Source organism: Delphinapterus leucas, chromosome 18, assembly GCF_059928025.1.
Source record: "Delphinapterus leucas isolate spDelLeu-1000000601 "Yukka" chromosome 18, BTC_Dleu_Yukka2, whole genome shotgun sequence".
Classification (NCBI taxonomy): domain Eukaryota; kingdom Metazoa; phylum Chordata; class Mammalia; order Artiodactyla; family Monodontidae; genus Delphinapterus; species Delphinapterus leucas.
In genome coordinates this window covers 77761737-77774413 of record NC_143146.1, presented here as the reverse complement: position 1 = coordinate 77774413, position 12677 = coordinate 77761737, and the positions used below count along the sequence as shown (strand labels likewise).

The following is a 12677-nucleotide window of genomic DNA, read 5'->3' as shown; positions in this document are numbered from 1 at the left end:
CTGAAATACCATGTAAGATACACAACACGTGAAAATCCTGTTCCCACAGATGTTATTTGTGGCAACCGCAATATCCACTTAATAGTCAAATCATGCAAATATATCTTGGCAAAAATTACCATATTTTAAAAATTATTTGGGAAGAAGAGCTTAAGATTTGTTTTTCTTACTCTTTGAAGCTGATGTGGTGTAGATAGGTAAGTCCCTTGCTGCTCTTCTCAAAATTTCTTGCTGTCTTTCTTGGCTGAATTCCTTTTCATAACGTTCCTTTTCAGAATTGGACAAGCAGAACTATAAAAGGAGAAATAACTATTAATTCTTTTTAATCCCATGGTTATTAACTATCAGGCTCAGAAAAACAAAGTTGTATCCAGAACAGAAAAAAAAAAAATATTTCCTTCTATAAAGGCAAAACTTGTCTTCGAATTTGTTTAGGAAGCTAAATCAAGCACATTTTAACAAAACCACACACATACCTTTGACAGATTGAGAAATATTTGCCCTCCACACTAATGATGGCAAAGAACATGAACTAAATATCTTTTGCATTTTTGTTTTTTTACAGAGAAGATTAACTTTCCCCATCAAAAAGGGCTTAATATATATTTTCTGTTAGTAAAAATTCTGGTGTTTGAAAGTTAGTGTCAAGAGATTTGGAAGGATGTCCAAAGAGTCACTTGCTTTGCGTTAACAGGCTAAATCACAGGCGTGGGGCCCTACTATTTTCTGGCCAAATTTCTCAATGAGGACAACAAGTCCTTCTTTTACTACTCTGTTTTTGCTTTTAAAAAGCTAATCAATCAGGGTGCTTTCTCCAGAAGTATTAAGGATTGCCAAGGTAAGCACAATCTCCTTTTCTCAAGGAGAGATTCCTTTATAGAGTTGTTTCCAGTTTCCACTTCTGAAGTTTTAATTCCCGTGTGTGGGCAGCCTCCAGCCTATTTCTTTAAATAGCATTTTCCTACAAAGGACTTGTTCAGTTGCTCTTCTTTTCATGTCATCCCAGCATCTCAAGGACCTCAGTTTTATGCCTCTATTTTATGTAACCAGGAGTTATTTTTCAGTGTCTATTGGTCTTTATTTCACAGATTTTTTTAAAAAACAAAAAAATGGCCTAGACATGCTCTTGATCATAGTTCATACTTTAACAATACTGTTCCTCAATTTTTATTTACTTACAGGGTTTTGCTTGAAAAGGTCTAAGGGGTCATGACTAAAACTTTATCTTTTAAAATTTGAGTATTTTGGTCTACCTGCGAACTCAAGTACCAAGTCTTCCACACTCTCAATGCCTCATTGTCAATAACGGCACTGCCTTCTTGATGCAGCCTCTTCTGTTACAAACGGGGCGATAGGGCAGCACAGGCAGGATTAAGAGCTCTGGGGTGAGGAAACTGTGATCCCAAGCAGCTCAGGGAATTTTCTAAGGCTGCAGAATTATTGGCAGAGCTGATATAAAAACACAAGTCTCTTGAGTTCTACCCTAGTATGTTTCCCTCTGTGCTGCTAATGTGAAATACGTGTTCTTTCTTTTTAGACTTGTTACTCTAACCTGACCAAAACACGATGGCTTAAGAAGTAGAAGAGTCCATTTAGATTACCTAGCCTAGCTCCCACAACTAAATCTTGATGGCACACAAGAAATCCCCAATTTACTTATAAAGGACAAGAAGTAACATGGACATATGAACAGGACAGAAAAAATTCGGAAAAAATTACACACAAGCTTGAAGTTGAGACTCTGGAGGTCACTTATCTAAACTCCCAGGCAGGCTGGAATCTTCAGACATTTCTGAGATCCACCCCCTCGAATACCGTCAGGTACAAAAATACTTTCCTACTTTGTAAGACGGCCCATTCTCCTTTAAGAGAACTGTAACTTGCTAGAAAGTTCTTCCCTGACATGATGCATCTCTGAAACATTCAAAACAGAGAATAAAAATCATATGGTATAACGTTAAATATATATTTGGAAAAAAGATGCTCTAATCAAATTTTACAGTTTCCTTGTAAAATCTGAACAGAATTTTCCTGGGCTGAGCTGTTTCTAGCCAGGCCTCAAAATCATTACTTTTCCGTAAGAACTATGGTTATAAATTACGAAAAGCTTAAACCAAATGAAAATCTCAAGAGACACCAGGATTTTAGATGAGGAATGGAACAAAACAAAACTTAAAATGAACTAGATGTTTGAAATTATTCCTGTCTATTTTTCATTAAATACTACTGAACAGAATTCAAACCATGAAATGCCATTATTTTAAATTTAGTGTTCAAATGGTTCAATTTAAGTATCTGTTACACACCAATTAAGAGCTTGGCACTGTCCCAGGTACCAGGGATCCAAAGATGAATAAAAATACAGCCTTTGCCTTCAAAAACACATTCCTATAGCTCAGTACGAATGTTAACCATGTAAACATAGAATTACAAATCAGCAATTCTTTGCAAGGTGTGATCAAAGCTCCCTCGGGAGGGATGAGGGCCGTCAAAGAAAGTTTCTTGGAAGAAGAGGTACCTAAACAGGGTTTAGAAAGATCAACAGGAATCGTCCAGGAAGACAAAGCAGAAAGAAAATTTTGGCAAAAGAAGCGGCATATGGAAAACACAAAGAGGTGAAAATAGTATATTCAGGGCAACACACTACTTGAATACAGAGTTCCAGGAAGAAGCAATGGACATGAAGTAAGACCTCAGCTCGTGAAGGGTCTGTGTACCAGGCAAATGACCAGCCCACTGGCAACCTCTGCAGGAATGCCAGAGAAGCGACAGAACCATATTTTCTTTTTAGAAAGATGACACTTAGTGATGGAAGATGCCTACCAGCTTTTCTTATGCTGCTTCCTCCTTACCATTTATTCATTCAAGTATTTAGCAATCTATTATATACTAGGTCTGATTCCAGGCAATGAAGATACAGCAGTAAATAACAAGGAGTCTTCCTTCAAAAAGCTTATCCTTTAGTGGAAGAGATAACTTATAAAGGTCTCAGCTTTAATACCACTTCTTCAGAGGTTTCTTTGATCACACTATCTAAAATAGCTTTTTTCCTAATGGCTGTTACTGTTATGCTCTGCCACATCATCGCGTCCTTTTTCTAAATGCATCACGATTTACAACATTTTATGCTCGTCTTGTTCTTTTACTCCCAGAGCCCCCACCGCAGTCTGACAACGAGCAGATGCCTAGGGAGTACTGGCTGCCTGAAAGAACGAAAAAGGAATGCCTACCTTTATAACTTAACTCCCCTGAAAATGTATAGTTTTTGCTTTTTTGACCCAACCAATCCCCCTGGATCCAAGCCCAAAGTGTTGCTCAAGCCTCTACATTTAGAGTCCTTTTAATGCAGTCATGAACACCTATCTCACAACTATGCAATTTCTTATCAAGAGCTACTCAGGCAGCCCAGAGTAAGCTTATTCAGAAAGATAATCTTACATTCCTGTCCCTGGTTGTCACTGCAGCCTAGCTTAGCTGGCCCTTCATGATTGAATAATCAATCCATTCAATACTTACTGATGCCCACTATGTGCCAGACAGTGGGAGAGGGATATAGTGGAGAACATGATAGAAATGATCCCTGCCCTTAAACAACCGACAATTTAATAAGGTGATACATACAGGTAAGCAGGCAATTACAATACTAGGTGACAAGGTCCATGACAGGGAAGGTAGATCGTGCCATAGAAGGGCCACTGGACACAGGCTGTCAATTACACTTACAATTACACTTACAGGAATAGGGGAGCATGAAGGATGGAGTGGACGTAAAGGCTTAATTAAGCACTGGGCTAAATGCTAAATGGGTACAACATTGCAAATACAACAACCAAAAAAGAAAAAAGTAAGTTAGATGGCACTAATGTGCTAGGCATTCTTTTAAGCATCTTCCCTATAGCATTAATTATATATTATTATAAATACCATCAATCACATGTACGTATGATTAATTTATTTAACCCATACAACAATCCAATAAGGTGCATACGACTACCATCCTCACTTTACAGAGGACGTACCTGAGGTACAGACAGCTAAGGAGTGTGTCCAACGTCACGCGGCTAGAAACGCAGAGGGATGAGGCAGACGAGGGGGTCTGGAGCTGGGGGCTGAGTTCCGAACCTCTGTACTATCCTGTTTCTCAAAAGTATTGCCAATTGTTTTTCTTATTATATTTTTTATTTCCTGTAATAAAAACTATTTACTTTCACACATGCTATGTTTCCAACAGCCATCACTACTAGTAATTGATTAGATAAAATTAGGTCCTTTTCGACTTAAGAGATTAAGATATGGGTGGCAATTTGTAATATAACTTTAAGGGCTGACTAATTACTAGCAAATGTTTGAAGAATTTATTTGAAGAAACAGTAAGCTTGATGAGTGGTTTACATTATCCCTTAAAACAAAAGCCCCCAGTAGAAACAATGGGCAGTGAGAGTTTGGCGTTACCCACTACTGCTGAATGTACGTGCAGCACCCAGCAATTCTCCTCCTGGGCATCTGCCCCTAAGAACTACGTATGTACGTACATGTGCTAGAATGTTGATGGCAGTCCTATGTGTAGAAGCCTGAGACTGCAAGCTGCCCAACGGCCCACGCCCATCAACAGTAGACCAGATAAACTGTGTTTTATAACACAGCAGAGGAGGGAGCCACAGCTGTATACAACAACACGCATGAATCGCACACGAAGAGAACGTTAATGAAAGAAGCCAGACACACAAGCACACGTCCTGTGTGACTCCATCCACGTGAGGCGCAGACCAGGCAAAGCCAGCTGATGCTACTGGGTGGGCAGGGGTCGGGGGAGCAGTGGCTGCAGGGAGTGTGAGGGGCTCACGGGAAAGCAGTCACGTTCTGCTTCTGGAACTGGGTGCTGGTTACTCACGTGTCCAGTTCATGAAAATTCGTCAAGTGTACATTTATGGCATGTATAGTTTTCTGCATATATGTTCTATAAAAAGTTAAATGGAAGTTGATATCTTTAAACATACGTCTATAATTTTTAATGGATTTTGATGAATCTAATACAAAGGGAAACAATTACATTATTACCATCATCTAGTATTTGAGTGCTAACCATATGGCAAGTCCTATGTTAAATGCTTTACATGAATGAATCTCACTTAATCCTCACAAACATCCTACAGAGGCAGGCATGACTGTTAGCTCCACTTTCCAAATAGAAAACTAAGCCTTGGATTCATTACATAATGTGTTGGAGCAGAAAATCAAACTCAGGCAGTCCTAACTCCAGAGAATATATTCTTATCTATCTAGCTATTCTAAACTTTAGGTGAAGAGAATTCAGTCAGCTATATCAAGGCAAAATAGACATAGTGGTCTTCAGCTTCACTCCACATAAATGTGTACTCATATTATTTCCAAGTGGAACCTCCAAGTGGCAAAAACACTAGCCACACTAGGTTTAACAAGCCGCAGCACAGACAATTTGTTTCCCACAATCAAAACACTTTATTTAGTTGCAGCTTATTTGTTCAGGCCTGAGAAAAAATAAATGTTGAGTTTCTAAAAATAAACTCTACTTTCCTGACTCAATTCTGTGCCTTAAGATTATTCACTCCAGTGACATAATGTACATCTTTAATTTAAGAAAACACAGCATGGCAGAAGAATATTAGCACAGCTAAACCTTAGCGCCATCATCCAACTTTTACGATGCTGCGTCAGTGGGCTGTATCTGAGGGATACGCAGATGACTCACACTCACAATGTAGAGTTACCAAGCAATTTATGAATGAAAACAGAACAAATGCATTATGTAATAAAGTTTTAACAAAGGCAACACAGGGAAAATAATTCCATAATTAGTGAAAGCATTTGGTAATTTACCAACATTAAATTTACCTCTTTGGAGGGGGAAGCGGGAGATGTGAAAATTGTCATCCAATAGGACCATACAAACATAACAATGAACAGATGGAAAGCCACAAGGTAAACAACGGCCTTTCCTGGTAAATAAAAACAAATAACATTTCATTGAATCCAGGTGAAAACAGGAAAAAGCATTATATATTAAAACACAATATTTAGGGTCAGGAGGCTCGATCCAATAAAAAATTTAATTAAAATGTACTAAAAACATCAAATATATACACTCCTTTATCTGCATGACGTTAACATTACAGATATGAAAAAACATTCTATTCCTGCATTTAAGGGTTATTGGCCTGGTTTATAAATAAAGACTGTATTCTGAGATGAGATTTGATTTCATTAAGTTGCTGAAGATTTAAGCTGAAATCTTATGAGCACCTCCTTCAAAAGCACTTCCTAAAAGTTAGATTTTAAGTGACTTAAAAATTATTATTTAATGTTCACTATGAACATTAAATCCAAGGAACTATATACTGAAAATAAACAACTCAATTCCTGGACTGTCAGGAAAGGTATCCTAAATTCCATTGTCGTTTTCAACACGGGGTAACGAAAAAATTTTAGCTACTCTGAATTTCTGCCATAACTGTTTCCTAAGTGGATTAGTGTAACATTGCAACATCTTTATCTCCAAATATTAACTCACTGATATAACTAAAAACTTTTTGTTGTGTTCTGTGGTTTTTCTATCTGTAAGAAGTGGGACTGGTTTCCATTAAGAAGCCAGAACTATTTACCAAGTGCTTAAATTCTTTTTCAGTTTGGAATGCAGCACCCCAAACTCACTGAAGAAAACAAAGCACAGATGAGCACAAAAGTTTGAGATTCTACTCATTTGTAAAGTTTGGATCAAATATTACTTTTTCCAAAAGCCTCCTCCATTACTTTCAGAATTTATTATCCCTTCATACTATTCTCCCCAAATAATTTACTCAGGCTTCAATTAAAGCACTTGATGTGTTTCCTTTAAGTCAGCTGCTTAATATTGATAAGTTAATAAATGCAAAACACTTAGAACAGTGTCTGACACATAATAAATCCTCAATAAATATTGGCTATTATTATCATTGCTGTCCAAGTATAGCAGTTCCTTATTCTCAAAAACTGGTTCTTTTTGTGCATTCCCTATTTCAGTGTTACCCAAGTATATAGACTGATAAAAGTTTTCACTGGCCTGCAGTTAAATGAGAAACATTAAGAAAAATGTAGCGAAGTTTTTATAAAGCTAACATGTATTCAATTGGAAGTACTGTCCTTCCTTTGGTCTGAGGTTACTTTTCCTTATGGTTTTGGTTTTGAAAAAATGTTTTCACATAAAATAATGATACAAAATTGACAACTTGCTGGACCCCAGCATTTTCTTCTGCAATTATACTGGTCCATGTCTGGTCTAACAGAACAGAACCCTGAGACACACAGATGACTGATGCAGGAAGCCAGGGCTCGATGACCCTCACAACGCACGGAGCACGTACTTCAACTTCTAGCTCCTAAAATCTCTTTCAAAGTAAACTTCTCATTCTTTTCACTGCTAGTGCAATAGTTCTTAAATTGTTGCTCATCTCATATGGGTCACTGCACAAGCCAATGGGCGCCCTTGCCTTCCAGTCTCTTGCTTCCAATCCATCTCAGTGGCCAGCGTAAAATATGTGGCTCACCGTTTCTTATCCCCGTTGGCTATGAAATTCCTGGGAAATAGCTCCATCTACATGACTAATGAATGCATTCTAAAACTCTGGAACTTCCTATTTATTTTAACTATAGCTACTCAAGTCAGCCCTTCTACCTACTGAAAGTCTACTAGAAGACATATAACGTTACCTTATTTCTAGCCCTCACAATGGTCTCGTGGGTATTCTTTCAGTTTACAAATGTGAAATCGAAGGCTCAGAAAATTTAATATCTTGCCCAGTGTTACTTACTTACTAAATGATAACGCCAGAATTCAAACCCATATATGCTTGATAAAAACCCAAGGTCTTTGTCACTGTGTCATATCTAAACTAATTTTCCTCCGCTTTTTAAATTATTATCTTAGTGGTCACATCCTACTTCAGAGATAACATCTGGTGCCAAGACGAAGCCCTAACCACAACTTCCTTCTGTTCTCAAATATGCTTTCTTTTCACTTTCACAAAAACTGATGTCATCCTCGTAGAAAATTGTGGTTTCGCAAAATCTGCATTCCCTATCATTCCAGCTCCCTCTAGGCTAAACCCCATGGTCTGACCAATGGATTCAAAAGCATCCCTTCATTTATTTCTCCTTTGGAAAAACAGGCTGGAGCTCAGTCTCCTGTTACACCAACACTGAAGCCATTTTTCAAGTCTGCAATTTTATCTTCACCTATAGCTCATTTCACTTCTTTATATTACTGCCTTGCCCCCATATTCAATCAAGTTTGTCAATCCTCATCTACGTATTATTGCATAGCTTGGTTACTTTAACTTTAAACTTCTTAATCACTGAGTTACTTACAACTAAGGCTAGAATACAGAACAATATACTTTAACATTTTTTAAACATTTAATATTTTTTAGACTATTTTTGCTCTCCGTAAGAACAAAAGCACATAGTTTTTGCCTTAAAAAATCTTAACCTTCAGTTAAAGAAAGAAAAGATAAAATAAATCTCTTAGTATATTGCCTGGAATATAGTAAGCACTTAATAGACGGTAGTTATCAAATTATAATATAAATAATAACAGGAGCTATTGTTTTTAAATAAGTTCAAATTAGTGTGATTACTAATAATCCCATATACATGCTATAAACTATTGGTTAGAAGTAATACTTAAAGTAAAAGCTTAACTCATTAAATTAAATCAAAGTTCAAAGAAAAACTGAACCTATAAATCAAAAAGTCTGACTCAAAAATCACCTGTAACTGAATTAAGAAACAAATAAGCAAACAAAAAACTTTATTCAAAGACTCTCTGAAAGACATGGGGAAAATAGCCCCAAGAAATAATGATCCAAGTTAAAAGTTCTTTTATAAGAACTTCAGAAATTCTCTGCTTTCTATGTCTGTGCTTTCAACACACAGGAAACAGTTTTGATTTTAAGCAAGAAAAACAAGCCTACCAAGATTGAGTCTGTATTTACTCTGTTACTGAGAAGTTAGATCCAAAGTCAACTTGAGATTTACATGCTTAATGCCTTCTATTTTCAACAATAAGAATATTTATTAATAATTTCTAGGGACTTCCCTTGCGGTCCAGTGGATAGGACTCAGCCCTTCCTCTGCAGGGTACACGAGTTGGATCCCTGGTCAGGGAACTAAGATCCTGCAAACTACACAGCTCGGCCAAAAAAACAACCACCACAAAAAAAAAGTTTCTAATTATTCAACTGTTTTAGAAATCCTCTGGATTTTCATATCTCAAATCAAATTTTATTTTTGAAATTTGATCTCAAAGGACTTAAAATTTTCTTTTATCTCAATAAAATTTTGAGTAATGATTTTTCTCTCCAGACACTGTCTCTTTGATTAGTCATTAAAACTTTAATTCCATTTCAAAATGAACTAGTAATACAATTTACAAATTCAGAGTCTGGTTACTTAATTAAATGACTATGAGTAGTAAAGTACTATTTTAAACAAATGCATAAACAAGAGAACCACCAATAAAATTTAGACATCATGAAACACCTCCTCCTCAAACTTAGCTAGAACTTATATTAAAAATCTTTGAACCACTACTATAAAGAATTCTGAAGAATATACAAGGCAAAAATATGTATATAAATACATCAAAGAAGTTTGGGTACTAGATGCCTTACAAAATAACAGCAACTTCAATTTACATAAATAACACAAAGGAGAATATACTGAACGTATAAAAATAAACCTAATAACACATCTCCTTTTAATCACTTAAGCTTTAAGAATATATATCTTCTTCCTGGAAACCAAAACACACACAGTCATCACTAAATAACAAGTATATGGGCTGTAATTAAGATACCATAAGTAGTCTACTTAACTTGAGAGTAAAAGTTAAAAGCGCCTTACCGTTTTCTCCATTTCCAGAAAGTGTAACTAGAATAGAAGAAAACACAGTGAATATATTTTAAACACTCGTATATAAACTTTATTTCAGGTTGACTATTCACCTTAATATCATTTTCATAAACATAAAATTTAGTTGTAAAATGTAAACAATAATGCAAATTCAGAACTGCACACTCAAAAACCATGGAAACACTAAAATTCAAATTCTTCTTTACCATAAACATTGCAATCACACTAAAATTTTTCTTCAGACCTTTGTTAATTTTAAGTGTATCTGTATGGTTATAGTTATGATGTTTTCTTTAGCTCTTTTCTTAATGCTTCCTACAGAATGAGTAGAACTCTCCTCTACGGCACTCACAGGGCACTTAATTAAGTAGTCTGTGATGTAACTTACCAAACTTTTTGTAAAAGCTACACACAAAACACATTGTTATTTTTCTACAGAAAAAAAAAAGAGGAACTTATCCTGTGATTTTTAGAGCACTTTTCTTCCTAGTTTGAAACCCTGGGAACTGCTCCTTATTCCTCCTCTCTGGATAGTCCAATGGCCTCTGGGTCCTGTTGATTCTACTACCTAAGTCTCTTCACATCCGCCTCCCCCTCCCATTTCTCCCGTTGCCTTGTTTTAGGACCTTCTCAAATGCGATAGCTTAAAGCAATTCTACTCGCAGTTTAACACATCCTCATCACCAGCAAATCTGAAGAAGGAATACTCTTCAACACCCACCAGTCACTTACAGAAAAAAGTCCACAATCTTCAGAGTAGCAAACACTATAGGCCCTCTGTGATCTACAATCCGTCCGCCTCTCCAGTCTCCTGTCATTTGCCCATACCCACGGTCTAATTATCCTGAAAAAAAAAACTGCAGTTTCCTAAATACATCAAGATGTTTCACACACAATTGCTTCCCCTATTCATCCTTCAAGACCCGGTGTATACACTCCCTCCTTGGCAAAGCCTTCCTGAGTCCCACTCTAGGCAGAGCAGGTCACTCCTTTATTTCAACGTTGCTCACCCCTCCATCTCTACCATACCACCTCATTTTTCACAATTACTTGTTGACACGTCTGTCTCACCCTGCTGGACTGCATTAGTGTGGAATCATGTCTTAGAACAATAACAAACCTAACAGTTATCATTAGTTCCTTCTTACAGATAAATAAACTAAGACTCAAAATAATTAAATGTCGTCCCTGAGGTCACAGAGCTAGTAAATGCTGTGTAGATAAGATCTGAACTCAAGGGCTTCCCTGGTGGTGCAGTGGTTAAGAATCCACCTGCCAATGCAGGGGACACGGGTTCAAGCCCTGGTCCAGGAAGATCGCACATACCACGGAGCAACTAAGCCCATGAGCCATAACTACTGAGCCCTCGCGCCACAACTACTGAAGCCCATGCTCCGCAACAAGGGAAGCCACCGCAATGAGAAGCCTGCACACCGCAACGAAGAGTAGCCCCTGCTCGCTGCAACTAGAGAAAGCCCGTGCGCAGCAATGAAGGGCCAACACAGCCAAAAATAAATAAGTAAAATTAATTTAAAAAAAAATCTGAACTCAAGTCTACTTGGACTTGTATTCTTTCCTGGAGTGTGTTTCATTTTATTCAGTATTTTAGTTCCAAAGCCTGGCATACAGCAACAATGCTTAAGAAATGTTTATTAATTCAATATCCATTTTTGACTAAAATTTCATTTTTGACTAAAGTATCCAGGAGTATCTGGATACTTCCTACTAAAATATATCTATCTCAATCCCCAAACCAATATAATTTAATGAGAAAACACAACAGAAGTATTCCCACTAAAGTCAGGAACATAACAAGAAGGTTCATGGTCATTTCCTTCTTTTTTTTAAATATTGTTTCAGAGAGGCATAGGGTTTTTTCCAGTCCATCTTAGGTCATTCAGGTATGGTCTGGGGTAGTTAAACCCTGGGCTGGTCCCCTCTGGCCTCACAAAGCATTTCCCCTTTATGCTAGTGTACACTACTAAAAATATAATTTTCATTACGTGCCATGATATGAAATGATTGGGAAGCACTTACAGTAGCCACACAATTATAAAAGAGAAATAAGTTAATTGTATAGAAATTGAAAAGAAGACATATGTATCACTACTTGTAGATTATATGACTACATTCTTTTATAGTCAAAGAAAACCAACTGAAAAACTATTATAAGAGGTGATAGTGTACAAAAACTGATATACAGAAATCAGCAGTTTCCCAATATACACACAATCACTATGTAGAAGTTATAATAAAAGAAAGTTCTATTTACAAAGCCACCTAAGAAAATAATGTTCCTAGGAATAAATGTAAGAACTGAGCAAGATCTATACCAAAAGAAACGTTTTGATGTTTCTGAGGGACACTAATAAAAATCTGAACAGGTAGAAAGGCTTATATTCTTACACAGAAGAGTCATCATTGAAATGACAATTCTCCTGAGGTTATTCTTATAAATTTAGTGTCATCTCAATAAAAATACTTTTATTTTTTAAGCAGTCAGATTCCAAAGTTCATTTGTGGAAAAATATACTTACACAATGAAGTAAGAAAATTTTGAAAGAGATGAATAATGAAGTAGCACTAGTCAAGTCAAATCCTAGAGCACAGTATTTTAAAAATATTACAAATGCCGCAATTATTAAAACACTTGTACCGGCTCATGAATAAATAGATCACTGGAACAGAACAGAAAGCTCCCAAATGGAACCAAATGCATATAAGAATTCGCTATATGATAAACATGGGATTTC

General features: G+C 36.6%; 1 protein-coding gene across 14 annotated transcripts in view; it reads right to left on the bottom strand.

The window, feature by feature from the left end:
- Positions 1-12677, bottom strand: part of ZDHHC20 (zDHHC palmitoyltransferase 20) — a 73046-nt gene that overhangs the window by 35716 nt on the left and 24653 nt on the right. For 13 of the 14 annotated variants that reach the window (XM_089899743.1, XM_089899741.1, XM_089899750.1 and 10 more), the window contains exons 2-4: positions 9916-9942; positions 5872-5975; positions 171-291 (exon numbers count right to left, since the gene is read on the bottom strand). In XM_089899743.1, coding sequence (XP_089755869.1) covers positions 171-291; positions 5872-5975; positions 9916-9942 — 252 coding nt within the window. Of the gene's footprint in view, positions 1-170; positions 292-5871; positions 5976-9915; positions 9943-10656; positions 10769-12677 lie in introns of all 14 variants that reach the window. The other variant, XM_089899748.1, reaches the window with a different exon arrangement.